The sequence below is a fragment of the Gekko japonicus genome, unplaced genomic scaffold (assembly GCF_001447785.1).
Source record: "Gekko japonicus isolate JY-2015 unplaced genomic scaffold, Gekko_japonicus_V1.1 scaffold85, whole genome shotgun sequence".
NCBI classification, from domain to species: domain Eukaryota; kingdom Metazoa; phylum Chordata; class Lepidosauria; order Squamata; family Gekkonidae; genus Gekko; species Gekko japonicus.
In genome coordinates, this window is record NW_015167531.1 from 1,680,481 (window position 1) to 1,698,510 (window position 18,030).

At 47.1% G+C, this 18,030-nt stretch overlaps 1 protein-coding gene across 1 annotated transcript in view; it reads right to left on the reverse strand.

Moving 5' to 3' along the window:
• The window catches only part of KSR2 (kinase suppressor of ras 2), a 237,542-nt gene that overhangs the window by 109,913 nt on the left and 109,599 nt on the right, over window positions 1-18,030 (reverse strand). Inside the window, 2 exon segments of the mRNA XM_015413417.1 lie at window positions 1,611-1,694; window positions 5,552-5,621. Of these exon segments, the coding sequence (XP_015268903.1) occupies window positions 1,611-1,694; window positions 5,552-5,621 (154 nt within the window).

An 18,030-nucleotide genomic window follows, 5' to 3' on the forward strand; every position in this document is an offset into this window, starting at 1 on the left:
CCACACACATGCAGAATGAGATGGAAAAGCAGCATGTACCACATTTAAACGAACATGGGCTGGGTGGATGTGTGAAATTTCTGAAACTTCCTCTCCTGATTCAATGGGAGTGGCTGGCAGGCACAGGGAATGGTGCTCTTGAGCATACTTGGCAGCTCTCTGGTCACCAGTAAGCCCTCCCACTGCCTGTTCTCTCATTCATGACCAAGTTTGCTGGAGAAGTGGGGAGAGATGGCAGAATCGTATCATAGAGTTGGAAGGGGCAATACAGACCATCTAGTCCGGCACCCTGCTCAAGTGAATCAGCCTAAAGAACCCTCAAAAGTTTCATCCAGCCACTGTTTTAAAGACTGCCAGTGAGAAGGAGCTCACCACCTCCCTAGGCAGCTGATTCCACTGTTTCACAACTCTTACTGTATACGTTTTTCCTAATATCTAGCTGGTACTTTCCCAACCCTTAATTTAAACCCATTATTGTGAGTCCTCTCCTCTGCTGCCAAAAGGAACAGCTCTCTGCCCTCCTCTAAGTGACAGCCCTTCGAATACTTCAAGAGAACAATCATGTCTCCCCTCAACCTCCTCTTCTCCAGACTGAACATTCCCAAGTCCCTCAGCCTTTCCTCATAGGGCTTGGTCTCCAGGCCCCTGCTTTCTGGTGCCGTAGAGATTTACCAAACAAATAAATAAGTTGTGTTAAAATAACATTTAGTTTAATATATTTTTTAAAAAAGTGATCATAGGCCATGGCTCCATAGCACAAAACTCAATATGAACTTGGCCAAACTTTGGATAAGGTTTGGTCTTGACTCTTACTGGGAGCCAGGTTTCTGAACTGGGATCCACCCTTTTGCTAATCCTCCCATCACAATGCTCTCACAGGTGTGCTCCGAACATCCTCAAAGGGTGAGTCCTTGACACTGAAAATAAGCACAAGAGCTACATCATGCTTAAACGGGCTATTTTTGGACAGGAACGCACAGGAACGGAGTTCCGGCTGGCTTCAGAGTTGGCCACACCCACTACACCCAAGCCAAGGAAGGCAGTTTAAACTGCCTCCCCTCCCCTCCAAGGGCTGGTTTACCCGGGCTCCTCACAGCCGTGGGGCGCCCGGGCAAGCCAAGGGAAGGCATGGAGGTGTGGTCTAATATGCTAATGAGTTTCTGCTGTTGGGTGTGGCCTATTATGCTAATGAGTTCCTGCTGGGCTTTTTCTACAAAAAAAAGCCCTGATGCTTAACTCAAATGAAGGCCAGGATTTACCTCTGTGGAAGGGATTAGAATTTAGCTCACTAAACTTTTTTTCTTTGTGACACCCCGTACACAACACATCTGATTCTGTCTAAATCTGTCTGACTCTGTATTTACAGAATGACACATCGGCTCAAGGAGTGGGCTGACCCTGCATAAATCCTTTTTTAAAAAAAAAAAACCGGAAGTAAAACACCATCCAACACAGTTATGCTCCTCAGCTGCAATGGGCCTTTAGAATCATCAAGAGAAGCCAGTTAAAGATGAAGACCAGATGTGCCAGACCAAGGAAAGCTATAAGGTCAACTGCTGCTGTTTGCTTCAATTAGGGGAATGCAAAAGTGATAGAAATAAAAGACCTACTTGCAGTTTTTACATTTCAGCCCAAACAACATCCCTTTCCCACAGACGGTGCATGTCTGAGACATCCAGTACTTGGTGGAAAACCTGCAGCAAGAGAGACAGAAAGAGATTGACCTCTGTTAAGCAAAAGCCCTTCCCTGAAAGAACGAGCATTTGTTCTTTAGTGAATCTGATTGGTCTCTGCTCCCCAGCCCTCCTTCCCGGGTCTCCAGGAGCATCGGAATTTCTTAATGATGCCAGTTTAGTAGCCAGAACAAGCCCATTATGCAGATTCCTTCCAGATGTTGTCTGACTTGAGCGGGAATTCTGAGCATATGCAATACACCAAAATGGCTAAAAGAGCACTGGGAATTAGGAAAGGGGAAAAAGGTGACCCTTAAAAAGTTCTTATCTCTCATAGTTTGGAAGTTTATATGCACAAGGAACAAAGTACCAACTTGCAGTGAGAAAGTATGAAGGGGCTTTTTTGGTTGTTTCAATTGATAGCTTGTTCTGTTCCATTAATCCCTGAACATGGTATATTTCCTCCTATTTTTCAACCTTACCAGAGGCTATGGGTCACAGGACTTTTTCTATCAGGGTTTCCCTGGATATTTTGCATGAGAAGTCCTCTGAATCTGCAATGGACCCCCTCAATGCCTTTTGGCGTATTCCTCACTTTCCAGGCCAGAGAATAAAAAATGAATACATGGGCCAGTAACAAAGAACATGCACATAGGTCCTTCTTCCATATCAAAACAGTCATCCCTAGTGGGATGAAGCTCTGAGCCCATAGGTGTGTGGGGAAAAGTGATCAATAAATCGAAAAGTGGTGTTCTTTCCAAATGCAGCCAGCCTCGCAAAGGAGTAGCAACAAGAGAATCAGGGACAAACTAGACGGTGATCTAGAGATGTAGGGAGGAGTCTCCTCTGAAAGCTTTTCTTTTTTCCATCATTGTAGAATTTGCCAAAGTATCAGAAAGAAGGGATGCTTAACCAGTCACCCTAAACAGTTTTCCTTATCAAATGCTGAGTTCCAACTCCTTGTCCTTCTACGGGGGAAAATATACATATATTGGGCATTGTTTCCCCATGCAGAGAAAAAAGTAGTAATGCATCAGTGTGTGTGTGTGTGTGTGTGTGTTTTCTATATTCCTCCCAATGTTCAGCTGCTGTCATTCAGTTTGGAGCGCCTTTTCCCCACGGCTGCAGGAGTCCAGGCAAACACAAATAAAGAGGAAACATTTCAAAAAATCTGCTAAATCCTTTTCAGAGCGGAACAGGTCGTTCCATCCATCCCCAAACTCTACATGTTCCATGTTTGCACGGTGCACTTGTTTGTTTATTTAGAAATTTTTAATGCTGCCTCCCCAGAGACAAGCTTGAGGCAGCTTACAGCTTAAAAAAAAAAAAAAAGCATTACAGAAAAAAATTAGACACAGAACTAAGCCAAGGAAGGACATAAAAACACATCAAGTAGCCTGAAATGATATAGAGTAAAAACAGCCATCAGGACAGAAGTAGACTATAAGTCAACACAGAGAGATAAAAAGCCCTCGGTTAAAAGCCTGTGTAAACTTTTTTTTTTTGGGGGGGCTGGCATAATGAGTTATGCTAATGAGTTCCCCTAGCTCTTTTTCTACGAAATGACCCCTGACTATAAGTCAACACAGAGAGATAAAAAGCCCTCGGTTAAAAGCCTGTGTAAACTTTTTTTTGGGGGGGGCTGGCATCTAAAAGAAAGTATGTAGGTATCAGGTGAGTATCCAGGGGAAGGGCATTCCACAGGCAAGGTGCCACCACTGAAAAGCCCAGTCTCCGGTCACCACCCACCTCAACTCTGCAAGCAGGGTCATGGAGAACAGTCCTTCAGCAGAGGACTGGTGAACTGCACAGAGTGGGTGGAGGTGTTCCTTCATGACCTGGCCCAAGACCATTTAGGGCCGTAAGGGTAAGAACCACCACTCTGAATAGTTTCTGGATACACAGAGGCAGCCAGTGCTGACGTGCAACACGTACACTCATTTGGCCAGCAGCCTGTGCTGCAAGTGCAGACCCGAGTGAGTTGAGTCCCGCAGCTGCAGAAGCTTTTGCCACAGACAAAGGCTCCTTCAGCTAAGCAGTCCGGACCATTCTCAAAAGAGAGTCAAGAGCCGCCTTTGGCTCCAGCTGCCTGCGTGTCAGCTCTTCCGCCCAGAAATCCTCCCTGTTCCCATTCCTTCCAAGGAATATGTGAGAGCAGAGACAGGAGGAAGGCTGCTTGCACGAAACTGATTTAAGGTCAGTGGGTCACCGATAACACAGCAGCAGTTTTTTATCAACAGCAGCTGGAGCCTTATCTGAAGTGACATCGGAATCGAAAGTGTTATAAGGGGCTCTTTCAAATCTGAAGCCGGAGGAGGTTGCGAACACATGCACCTGCGCATACAAACGCACACGCACGCACACACAGATACTCCTCTGCTTATCAGCAATCAGCGGTGCTGGGTTAGAGACTTGACTGCAGTAAATTACAGCACCCAGGCAGACTCCGGAGAAATATTTCCCACCAAACTTCTTTTCCCTGACTATGCTGCATGAGTGTGTGAGTGTTTTAGGAGAAGAGGAACTATTCTCCCCTCGACTGAAGGGATGTCACTAGCAATGTTCCCTCTAAGCTGTGGAGGCTTGTGAGCAAAAATTCTACTTTGTGAGCTACTGGCATTAAAGTTGTGAGTGAGCGATTTGGCTACTGCATAAATTAGTTTGCTCTGGAGCCATCCTTCCCGGGCTAAGACAAAAACGTGTGAGCTAGAGGCTAAAAAACTGTGAGCTAGCTCACACTAACTCAGCTTAGGGGGAACACTGCCCCTGACTATGCTGCATGAGTGCGTGAGTGTTTTAGGAGAAGAGGAACTATTCTCCCCTCGACTGAAGGGATGTCACTAGAAAGCCCCTAGACCAATTTGGTTCTTGTGGAAGGAGGCTTTGCTGCCAGAGGGACTGATAAAGAAGACGAGTGGACGGAAGGCAATGCAAATCGGGGACCCACGACGCTAAGGAACGGGTCCAGGCTCAAGCAGATTGTTTTGAAGCACTGGCACAGAAATAGCCTGCTTAAATAAATGTTGTTTTCCCCAATTTAAATCGCCCACCCACACACATGCATACCCTGGAGCTATTTGCCCAGCTGGGGGGGAAACATGCAGGTCCCATAAAGTGACCCTCCTCCAGCGCTATGGCTGCAATCGAAATCACACACACACCATGGCTATTAACTTATAAAAATGTGAGAGATCCATTAATGGATGTCCTGCTGTCATATATGGTTCATCCCACCTCCACACACGCTCTGCCGCTGATTAAGACCTCTTAGCATGACCGCAGGTGACCGGCATCCACATCCCCCAGTCTCTTGCAGCCTGCTTACTTTTCGGCCGAATGTCCTAATAGAACATCCCAAGAGCACATCGAGTCAATTCTCCCGCTCTCAACGTCTCCCTCCCGTTCGTATTCTTTGACACAGTTCAAAGTTTTTCTCCGGACTGCAGACTCCAATAATTAACCACCTTTTCCTTTGGTGTCAATTCAGTATGTTTTAGTGAGGGCTTCTGATGGGCCATCTGTAAAGCACATAGAATGGGTCTGGAGTTCCTAGCTTGTTCAGTGCAACGCAATCACATGTGAGTTGTGAGTTCTCCGCAACTCCTGTGTGTGTGGTGCCTGACTAGCATCAGGACCATGTAGAGAAGAGGCTTCAGTGTTTTCTCCCCTCTGCCGTTTTCCTAAGTTGAAAAAGTCTTGGGGGTGGGGGGTGGGGTCACTGTTCGGCCTCTTGGGGAAACCTATGTCTATCCCAGGGAACATGTGATTCCCCCCAACCTCAGCAAGCAAAAAAGTGGTGTTACAGGACTTTCCCCTGAGCTAAAGGCTTCACAAGAAGATTAAAAAACAAACACCAGACTGGTTATTCACCATTTTACCTATGTTTAATTGAGTTTCCAAGATCTCGTCGAGGAATTTGCGGGGACCAGCGAGGTACTGAGAGTGTATCTGCAGGATAGAAATCAAAGGAGAAGTGATTAATGACCAAGGAGAGAAACTCAGCCCTATCCACCACAAAAGTTCTTGCTTAACAAGTGCCAATGACTCTGAGGAAGGCCTGCACTTTAGTGACAGAGCACTGGGCTTGCATTCTGAAGATCCCAGGTTCAACCTTGGGTGTCTCCAGTTAAAGCATCTCAAGCAAAGGGTGTTGGAAAAGACCTCCCTCATCCCAAGACCCCAGAGAGCCACAGACAGAAGAAGAGGAGGAGGAGGAGGAGGAGGAGGAGATTGGATTTATACTCCACCCTTCACTATCCAAAGTAGTCTCAGAGTGGCTTACAAACTCCTTTCCCTTCCCCTCCCCACAACAGACACCCTGTGAGGTAGGTGGGGCTGAGAGAGCTCTGACAGAAACTGCTCTTTTTCAAGAACAGCTCTGACAGAACTATGGCTCCCCCATCCAGCAGGTGCAAGTGGAGGAGTGGGGAGTCAAACCCAGTTCTCCCAGATTAGAGTCTGCGCACTTAACCACTACACCAAACTGGCTCACAGCCAGGGTACAGCCAGAGTACACAACACTGTGTTAAATGTATGAATGTTCTGATGCATAAGGTGGCTTCAGACACTCTGTGTATGTGTGCACAACAAACATTCTGAAACATTATGAAATCAGTGAACAAATCAGGTAGAAATTATACTTTTTTTAAAAAAAATAATGGGGGTAATAAGAGGAACTGTTCATTGGATTCATACAGGAAATAACTTTACAGAATGTTAATTAGAGATAGGTACGTTATATTTTGAAGGGGGAAACTGCAGCTGGGGGGGAGGGATCATGGGGAAAATGTAGCTTTGGAAGCTAAACAACAACTCTGAATAGCATTTTTAATAATAAAATGCAAACATCACCATGGACAATAGATAAAAAGCTAAGTGATGAAAGATAAAATCAGTACCACCACACAGGGTTGAATAATGATGTTTGATATGTGTGTGTGATATTACTGAAGAATAATAATATTATGAGGAAGAATAATATGACAATAACATCAAGGTGCTTCCACACAAGACATTTTCTTTACTGCTGGCACATTACCTTACACATTTATTACCTTACTCATTTATTTCTGAAGTATCCAAACAATGATTCAAGCCATTATATTCCTGCATTTTTCCTGTTGTGATCCTGCTTCCCCTTCTAGTGCCAATTTATCACAACATTTTAAACTTCCACCACATTTGCAAGGCAATCCTTTCAGCTATGAACTGACTGTAGCAATACTGTCTCTCCCACTCGGGGCATAAGAGAAGCAGGTGAAATTGTTAGTGACTGCTTCTCTTGCTACATTAGCAATTATGCACCCTCTGAAACCAGAAGCCAAAAAACAGCCAGCTCCTGGCCTCCCAGAAGTCTGGTGAAACTGACTGTCAATTTCAGGAGGCTTCACCAAGCCCCAGTAAAGGGGAGGGAGAGAGCAATGTCAATTTCACAGTGTTAGTAGATTAGGGTAAAGCAAAGTAGAATAAGGCACACAAACCGAGTGGCCTAATGGACAGAGCAGAGCATGTGCGTATCGTCGGAATTCTGACACACTGTGGGGAGCACAACCACAAAATGGCTGCCGTGGGAGAAGAAGTCCAAGAGCAGGGGAGAAGAGGGGCAATTTTGAAAATACACTGGAAAAGAGGACTGAGAGAATGAAGCCAACACTGGTGGCAGCTGCTGCCGAAGCAACATTGTTTTAATCTGCACAGCCAATCAGATGTCCAATGGCCTATCAGAAGCTGTGCTGGACAACAGCCCTACCTGGCTCCACCCACTTTCTGAAAACACTAACAGCCAATCAGATGTCCAATGACCTATCAGAAGCTGTGCTGTGCCACCTGGCTCCACCCACTTTCTGAAAACACTTTGGTAGGTCCCAGATGAGGTGTCAGAGGGCACCATAATGCCCACAGGTACCACACTGGGGACCTCTGGGCTAGAGTATCAGACTAGGATCTGGGAGACCCAAGTTCAAAATCCCTACTCTGCTAAGGAAGCACACTGGGTAGCATTGGGCCAGTCACACACTCTCAGCCTAACCTACCTCACAGGGTTGTTGTGAGGATAAAGTGGAGGAGAGGAGAACAAAATAACTGCTTTGGGTCCCCACTGGGGAGAAAGATGGCATACACAGAAGCATGCACAGAAATATGCTTTTAAAACACATGGACAGAAAGTCTTACATGTTTTATTTTTAGTGCACTGTTTTAATTTGGTGGTAATCCTGTTTTATTCATTGTTGGCATAAATTATATTGTTCTTATTAATGGTCTAATCTACCTTGAGTCTCAGCAAGAAAGGCAGACTATAAACAAAATAAGACTATACACAAAATAAGATACCCTCCCTGCAAGTTTTTAAAATATATATATACACACACACACAAACTTGCGGGGAGGGTGGTATAGAAGCCTAATGAAATAAATAAATAAGACACACACACAAAGGTGAATGGAGAAGGTTTTTTCTGATCCCAGTCCGGAAAAGCCCAGACAAACAGAAAAAGTATATCATTTTCACCACAGCTTTAAAAGGATGAATACATAAAGGGAATGCCTAGCAACTGGGTTGGTGCTCTCTGGGACTGGGCAGGGGTGCCTTCTGTCATAATAAGCTCCTTTCTCCCACTAGAACAAGATCGATACACAAATAAACTGGAAAGGGATTCATTAAGTAAGAATTCGATTGGCTGCAGACTACAAAAGCCCTGACCTGGATAGCTCAGGCAATCCTAGTCTCATCAGATCTTGGAAGCTTAGCAGGGTTGGCCCAGGGTAGTATTTGGATGGGAGGCCACCAAGGAATACTAAGGTTGTGAGGTAGAGGCAGGCCATGGCAAACCACTTCTGAACGTCTCTTGCCTTGAAAACCCTATGAGGTCGCCATAAGTCAGCTGTGACTTGATGGCACTTTCCACCACCAGACTACCAAAAAAAAAGAAAAGATTTTAAAACAACACAGCACTAGCATAGAGTGCTATTTTAACAATATCACACTGGGGTTGTCTGGAATCATGCTTTCACTCGCTCAAAACTCTCTACAGACACCCTCAGTGGTTCCCTTGAGATCCAGCCATTGAATACACAGTTAAAAGAACCACAGCACTGCAACATGGAAGCATAGCGCATCTCCCTTAGAATACAGGCAGATCTCACTGTTTAACTTCTGTCCCACGGGGACTCTTGTATTTTGACTTGATAACTGCAGAATTGGATTTCTTTTTTTACTTCATCACAGCACAATTTCTTTATGTCCAGAGGCTTGACATTTATCCCTTCCTGCTCTGCTTCTGGCCAATTTAGGATAAAGCTTTTCCATGAAGTTTCTGCAGGTCTCCACTTGTAAGGATAAATAAATGCATTGTGTGCTCTAGAGAACGACTCGTAGACAGGCTATTTGGGTGTTGCTAGGGGCATTAGCTCTTCGGAAGGGCAGAGGCTCTGGGTACCAACGGAAAAATCAATATGATTCTCCAAGTCCAAAATGCCATCCGGCAGGAATATAAATCTGGGCCACTGAAATCTGACCACCTCCAGCCACCAAGCAGACTCCGGCGGTGACCCCAGGGTTTACTATGTATACCCGTCAATCCTTTTGCAAACATGCTCCCGAGTTCTTTTTTATATAGGCTGTGAACACTTCTGTTTGCTTTCATATCCTATTTTAATAATACAGGTGGAGGTGTTTTTAATTACGTGCCATTTCAGAAGGTTACATTTGCATGCTGCTTCCTGCACGGAGCCAAGGCTCCCTTCGCAGCTTAAGGACTACTCTTCCTCCCAGAGATGCTCGACAAGGTTTGCCAAACAGGTTGCAGTGAATTCGCTACATAAGAGCAAAAGAGCTCTCTCACTTAGGGCTGTCGGCTCCGGGTTGGGAAATACCTGGAGATTTTGGGGGTGGAGCTTGAGGAGGGCAGGGTTGGGGGAAGGGAGGGACTTCAACTGGGTATAATGCCACAGAGTCCACCTTCCAAAGCAGACATTTTCTCCAGGTGAACTGATCCCTGTCACCTGGAGATCAGTTGTAATAGCGGGAGATCTCCAGCTACCACCTGGAATCTGGCAACTCTACTTTTACTTGACTGGGATGTTCAGTCCGGTCTTCTCTGCCTCCAGCCAGGGCAAGCGAGATGCTCTTAAGTAGGAAAGCACAAGCTGGGGGCCTGAGGAATGATGGGCAGGCAGAGCGATTTGGAAACACATTCCCTCAAAGACCAGTGACTCAGGCATGCTCCTTTCCTCTCACCGCCCCCTTACCCAATTCTCGGATGCTTTCAGCATTCTACACCTCCGGGAGCATGCTCAGTTCTCATTCTTTGGTTCTTTTTTCCTTTTGATTAATTTGCAGTGTTATATTTTCTGCATATCGGGGAGTCCTCCCAGACTCATAATTTGTCTCCTGGTGGCCTTACTGGGCCGTTTTCGTGATTGGCATGACTCATGATAGATGTAATGATAAATAAAGATGCCTTCCCCTGTCATTTCCCCCCAGCAAAGGTGGGTAAAGCTTCTGAGCATGGCAAGCCTTGGCAAATTTTCCTCCGCTTTAGGAGCCAACCTCCAAAATTAAGGAGCCAGACTTATTTTTCAGCCTTCAGGGTTTTTATATATTTAACAAGAAGAGGGACCGGTGATACTAGCTGGGGGGGGAGAATCCCCCCTGGCTCCCGGAAGCAGGAGAACCTCAGGGCTGAGGAGGAAGCGGCCACAGGTAAACTCCCCCCCCAGCTCCGGCGGCGAGGCCTGAGTGGCTTCCAGTTGGTGATCTCCTCCTCCTCTGCCATTGCCAATCCCCCCCCCCGGCTCCAACAGCGAGGACACCAATCTCCTCATCCCCCCCAGCTCCACTGATCTCCACCGCCAATCTCCTCCCCCCCAACTCCAGTGATCTCCTCCTCTGCCGCCGCCACCACCGATTTCTTCTCTCCCCCCCGCTCCCGTGGTGAGGCCTGAGCGACTTCCAGCTGCCAGCCCGCCACAGAGTCCCCAGAGCGTTCTGCGCAGGGAACGCTCTTTTACTTTGGGGGGGGGATTTAAATATCCCCTGCATATTTTTCCCAAGTTTTCAGATTTTTCTGCACATCTGGGGATTGCCCCAAATGTGCAGGAAAATCTCCCTTCCCCCCAAGTGCCCCCGATGTGCGGATTTAGATATCCGCACGGAGGAAGCATGTTGGGAACTAGATATATAGATGATATTTTCTCATTATTGCTACCACAAAACCTAATCCTTAACTCTTCACAGTTTGTTGCCTTTTGCAATAGTTATAACAAAAACATCACTATGTGTATAAATAAATATTAGGTAACCCTAGTGGTCATCACAACAAAAAAACTACCCTCTATCCCTCACCTCAATAAGCTTTGCTCTACTACTGTGAAACACCAAGAAGCAGTTACAATAAAATAAAATACTAGGTGGTACAATGAAATTTCTAGGCGCCATGGTGCCTTGGCATCTGGGTTTTGTTGAACCCTGGAGTGTGATCCCCCCCCCCATCATGCCTAATGGTGGTGGAAAGTCACAGCTGACTTATGGCGACCCCATAGAGTTTTCAAGGCAAGAGACATTCAGAGGTGGTTTGCCACTGCCTGCCTCGGTCTAGCAGCCCTGGACCTTGTTGGTGATCTCGCATCCAAATACTAACCGGGGCCAATGCTGCTTAGCTTCTGAGATCTGATGAGATCAGGCCAACCTGGGCCATCCAGGTCAGGACTTGTCATGTCTAATAGTCACTGACAAACTTATTGTTCTCAGAGTGGTTTAATACTAGTCAGGCCAGGGGACTGTGAGCAGCATTTCCTAAGAGATCCTGCTAGAAATTCATCCTGTTAACCCAATAGAGTAAAAACCTCATAACGATTTCTGCATTATGGTACACAAGGGGAGGACCCGCGATACTCGCGGGGGGGGGGGGCAGAGGAGGAAGGAGCAGGAGGAGGGAAGGGACGCGCGGAGAGGGCCAAGGAGGAGGTAAGTCCCCCCCCATCCCGCCGGTTCCCTCCGTCTCCTCCACCCCCCCTTGATCTCCCCCCCATTGCCTTCCCCCCTGACTTCTCGCTGCTCTCTCCCCCCCCCATCCCGGCACCGAAGCGAGGGCCGAGCAGCTTTCCTCTCGGCCCTCTCTACTCTTCCCCCCCATTCCGTCACCTAAGTGAGGGCCGCTCGGCCCTCGCTGCTCTCTTCCCCCCCCTCCACGGCGGCGGCGGTAGTGGGAGGCCGGCTGCAGAGCATTCCCTGCGCATGCGCAGGGGACGCTCTGTCAGTTTCGGGGGGATTTAAACATCCCCTGATATTTTTTACAGGGTTTCTGATTTTTGTGCACACCTGGGGACCGCCCCACATGTGCACAAAACTCTCCCTCCCCTCCAGGTCCCCCCGATGTGCGGAAATAAGTATCCGCACACCAGGGGGCAACTTCGGAATTAGATATATAGATTTTTAGTGACCGATGTAGCACCGTCGATGTAGTGTATATCTTTTGAGCCTGAAAGACACATGCATTCTAATGCCCATTCAGTTCTGGACTTCATATACAGTGTAATCTCAGGAGGGATGATGACTCAGGAGTGATCTTCTGGACAGAAAGCTTGGAGTGGCTGACTGTTCTGACTGGGTTCTAGATTGCTGGGGGAGAGTTTTGGATTGTCTTGTTGGGTTCTAGACTCCCATCTCCCCCTTTTAAAGACACAATCAGCAATCGTTGCCTTTATCTCCACTGAGGGATCAATGTTTTGACACTGGAAGCCAGGAGTTAAAGCAAGGTTATCTGATGACACCCACAGAAGGAGGCTGGTCTATACAAACACAAGGAGGCTTCCTTATTTTCAGCAAAGCCACTTTGCTCATCCCTAAATCACATTATATAAATGAGCTATGCTCATCTCCCCCTTGGTCCTTTGTGAGCCAAACACATGGGCAATTACAGTTACTTACCTAAAGTTAAATTAAAACCTCCACTTTATCAACTGCGATTTATTTCCACTAACTTTCAGCTGGCCTCAATTAAATCCTGCTATTTTATGAAGAGAGAGAGAGGGAGAGAGAGAGAGGATGGCTGAGGCATTTAATTACTTTCTTTAACATGCTCATCACCAAAAATTATTATTAAAGCGTATCAGGGATTGTAACCTCCGAACAAAGCAATGAGAGACCCTTCGTGATTTGCAGGTAATTATTTTCATTACGGGGATGATGGATGAAGGATCTATTAACAATAGTCCCACTGTTTGCTGCGGAGTGCCAGGAGAGGGAGGGGATTGAAAGACCGCAGAGAAAAGAACCCTGAAGGGTCTGGAGATTTTTCCAGCTAATTTGTGACTCTCCTTTCTAATCCAAGAGAAATGGAACCGCTGACATTTCCCCCAAAATGGAAAATTGAAAGGCCATCATTTCATCCCTCCTCGAGCCTCTAGACACAATGATGCGCAAAATGCCCCAAAGGGCTTCCAATCTTGCCCAGGCATTGGGGGAACCCTTCGAATGGCAAGCACATAAACGCCAAATGTTCAAGCAGATGGCTGGCTTGCACACATTTATCATAAACTGGGAGGGGAGGAAGTTTGTTTGAGGACTCCAAAACACCTGAATGCCTCTGGGTTTTTAGCAATCGATCCCCACAAGTCCAATGGTAGAATACAGTTACGTGCTAGGGTTGCCAAATGGGGCCGGGGGGCGGGGAATCCCCGCTTCGGAGGCCCGATTTCCACCGCGGCGGAATCGGGCCCCGGGGGGAACCCCGCCCCCGAAGCTGCATCACCAGAGGTGACGCAGCCACGTTGCTGACATTGGGGGCGTGGCTGAGCTCGTTGGGCGGGAAACCATATGGTTTTCCCCTCGACGAGCTCGGCCACGCCCCCAACGTCAGCAACGTCACACATCACTTCCGGTGACAACGTCGCACATCACTTCCGCACATCACTTCCGCACGCGCCCATCAAGACCTCCCGGACGCCGGCAAGGCTCCCCCACTCCGAGGGGTGAGTCGACTTGGCAACCCTATTACGTGCCCCCCACGTCCCAAGCAGTGAGAAGTTACCCAGATAGCATGATTAGGTTCAGTTGGCTTATGAACACACTCAAGACTTCGGAAGTCTGTGTAGCGTGCAAGGAGAGCAAAAACGGATGCAAACAGACTCTCCTAGGCAGGAGCCAATCTGCTACCATGTGTTAAATCTCCAGTGCAAGACTAGCAGAGTTCAGAGTGCTCCACCTTAAATCTGACTGTTTTTCCAAATTCAAAATTAAAGAATTGCTGACGTCCACCCCCCCCCCTTACAGCTCTGCAAGAGGGATGTCCCCTTCTTCAAACTCTACTGGTATCTCATTCAAAGACACAGAGTTTCCTAAGTTTCAAGAGGCCATCTTCTACCATCAGCGTTACTGATGATTATAGGGTTGCCAACTTCCAGGTGATGGCTGGAGATCTCCCGGGATTTCAAGTGATCTGCAGGCGACTGAGATCAGTTCCTTTGGAGAAAATGGTTGCTTTGGAAAGTGGACTCTCTGGCCTTATGACCCCTTGAAGTTCCCCCCCTCCCCAAACCCTGCCCTCCTCAGGCTCCACCCCCAAAACCTTCATGTATTTCCTAACTCACTGGCTTGATGTGACATTCCTTTGAGGGAGCCAGACCCTATGGCAAAAGAAATGGCTGCTTTGGAAAGTGGACTCCATGGCATTATACTCCGCTGAAGTCCCTCCCCTCCCCAAACCCTGCCTTCAGTCTGCCAAATCTCCAGGAATTTCCAAACCCGGAGCCGGAAATCCTACTAAACATAAACCAAATGTCACCTTCTCCAGGCTTAGGGGCACATACCAACCGTCCTGCAATATCAAGCAACGGTTTGCCACAATTAAAAAAGAAATGATTGGCCAGCAGCTGTAACTGGATGACATCCAGGGCATTTTTTGTAGAAAAAGCTCAGTAGGAACTCATTAGCATAATAGGCCACACCCAACAGCAGAAACGCATTAGCATATTAGGCCACACCTCTGACAGCACCACTCATTAGCATATTAGGCCGCCCATGTTACCATAAATGTGGGCATCCAGCCACACCCACCTTTTGATTCTTATTCTGTTTATCTTGTTTGTTGTCAAAACCCAGAGCTTTTTTTGTAGCAGGAACTTCTTTGCATGTTAGGCCGCACACCCCTAGTGTAGCCAATCCTAATGAGTTTCTGCTGTTGGGTGTGTCCTATTATGCTAATGAGTTCCTGCTGGGTGTGGCCAACTCGGGAGCCAGCCGGAACTCCGTTCCTGTGCGTTCCTGCCCAAAAATAGCCCTGATGACATCTAATAAACTGAAGCTTACTCTCAACGAGACAGACATGCTACTGGTGGGCAGAAACACTGACCCAGGCAGGGCCGGCCCAAGGATTTTGGCTGGCCCCTCTGTGCTGCAGAGGTAGGAAGTGGCGCTCATCACCCTCCTGTTCCCTGCCATGACACAGGAGATGGGAAAATGGAGCCAACCCTCCTGCTCCCCCCCCCCACACTGTGGGGAGGCAGAAGATGGTACCTGCCCTCCTCATCCTCCACACCACAGTAAGAAGCTACTACCCACCATTCTTACCCTTGTTTTTAAAACTTTAAGTTAAGGTATGTTGGAGGACATGCAATGCTAGAATAATGGGTATTGTAAAGAACCTAGCAGTTCGAAAGCAAGAAATTGCAAGTAGATAAGTAGGGACCACTTCGGTGGGAAGGTAACAGCGTTCTGTGCACCTTGGTGTTTAGTCATGCCGGCCACATGACCACGGAGACGTCTTCGGACAGCGCTGGCTCTTCAGCTTTGAAACGGAGATGAGCACCGCAACCCTAGAGTCGGACTCGACTGGCTTTCAAGCAAGGGAACCATTAAAGAACTTTATGGGCCTGAAGGGCTTCTCAGAGGTGCTTGACAGAAAGGGAAATGACTGCAATGAAGAGCTGCCAATAATCAAGTGCCATATGACCATGCATAAATTTTATGTCGGTGTATTAAAAGAATTGTGCAGGGCGCTGCTGTGTGTATTTATTGCGAGACCTCATAGGTGCCCCTTCCTAAATAAAAGACTCTCTGCTCCCAGTGTCCAGCCTATGGAAAGGTTATGGACTGATTAACCAACATGTCAATTTTCATTAATATTAAGTTTATATTCTCAGTTATATGAATGGGCTCTCTTCTACCGGCTCTTTGTTGATCTCTTGCTCTGAATGTTGACTCTTTTAATTGCCTCTTTAATTATCAGTTTAATTGGCTCTGAATGTTGGCTCTGTAATTATAAAAGGTTGCTGACCCCTGGTCCCCTGACACCCTGTGCTTCCCTTCTAACGCCCCTTATGTCATCAAGAACCCTGAGACGACCCCCCCCCCATCACCTGGTGCAACCCTCTGAGGGAGCCAGAAGTAATACAAAGCCCGACGTGCTGGGAAAATACAACTTCACCAGTATCATCTCATCTATGGAAGTGTAAATGGTGTAGGAAGGAGAGGCAGGGAGGTACGGATGCATGTACCAGTTTCTACCCCTGAATTCAGTGTTCCCTCTAAGCTGAGTTTTTTAGCCTCTGGCTCACACATTTTTGTCTTAGGAAGGATGGCTCCAGAGCAAACTAATTTATGCAGTAGCCAAATCACTTGCTCACAACTTTAATGCCAGTAGCTCACAAAGTAGAATTTTTGCTCACAGGACTCCACAGCTTAGAGGGAATATATATATGAGTGGGTATTGTTGTCAGTAGGACTGCAGTGGCTCAGAGGTTAAGACGTTGAGCTGCAGACTGGAAGATCTGTAGCTCAGCAGTTCGAGACCTGAGTGCTGCATGACGGAGCGAGCTCCCGTCTCTGGCCCCAGCTCTTGCCAACCTAGCAGTTTGAAAGCAAGAAATTGCAAGTAGATAAATAGATACCGCTTCAGTGGGAAGGTAACAGCGTTCCGTGTGCCACGGCATTTAGTCATGTAGCCTCAACTGGCCACATGACCACAGTGAAGTCTTCGGACAATGCTGGCTCTTCAGCTTGGAAATGGAGATGAGCACCGCCCCCTAGAGTTGGATTTGACTGGCTTTCAAGCAAGGGAAACCTTTACCTTCACCTATTGTTGTCAGTGTTATCATAGGTGCTATCCAATCATTGGCCATGACAGCCACATTTTAAAAAGTACTGAACTATGCTGGGTGCACTTCTTGATGCGATAGGAAGGGTCATACAAATTTTACCAGCAAAACTACTGAAACCGCCCCCCTTCAATAATGGTAGTTTATTCCCCCATCCCAAAACAAGAATACAATATCATGTCTACATCTCTGAAACTGTCTGTGCAAGAATTTAGGAGATACTCTCCGCTCTCATCATTACCGTGAATCATGTAGACGACCGTATTCACAGAGCACTTTGCGGTCCTTTGTGCTTTCATCCACACAAAAGCCCCATGGATTGCTATTATCCATTAATCCCCGCAAGGAAGGAAAATGCTGCTGGTGGTGAATGAGCCTTTGAGCAACCACAATAACATGACTGCGGCCCACTTTCTCCTTAACAAACCACAAGCCTCCAGATAGCAATTGGTGGCATTTCCCGTCCTCGCTTTTAGTACATGTCCGGAGACCCTTGCATGTTTATTGCTTGGAACCCGCTTTATGACACTAACTTCAGAGCAATTTGGATGTGCTTTAACTCTAAGCCTTTCCGAGCCTGCCGATTTATTTGACAGCGTTAGACATTGTCAGCAGATTAATGGTTATGCGCCAAAGTAACTAATTGCCCATGGAAAAACAAAAGGCCAGTATGATACTGTTCCATCCAGAAAGAACCAGTTGCATTGGTCTCCTTTTTTGGGAGCAGAGGAAAGTTGAACTTTTCCTGTGTAAACAAGCAGTGCATTCCTTGCCAGCCACCACTGGCCGATTGGTAGTTCTAGCAGTTTGAGTTCGCACACGTATCTGTGTGTGTAAAATGCGGTCAAGTCGCAGCCAACTTATAGTGACCCCAGGAGGGGCATTCAAGGCAAGTGAGAAGCAGAGGTGGTTTGCCATTTCCTTCCTCTGCAGACTCTTCTTTGGAGGTCTCCCCTCCAAGCACTGACCCAGCTTAGCTTGTGAGATATGATGTAAAAGGTAAAGGTAAAGGTTCCCTTGCTTGAAAGCCAGTCGAATCCGACTCTAGGGTTGCGGTGCTCATCTCCGTTTCAAAGCCAAAGAGCCAGCGCTGTCCGAAGATGTTTCCGTGGTCATGTGGCCGGCATGACTAAACACCAAGGCGCACGGAACGCTGTTACCTTCCCACCTAAGTGGTACCTATTTATCTACTTGCAATTTCTTGCTTTCGAACTGCTAGGGACTAGGCTATATCATCCTGCCTTCCTTCCCTACATGTGATGTG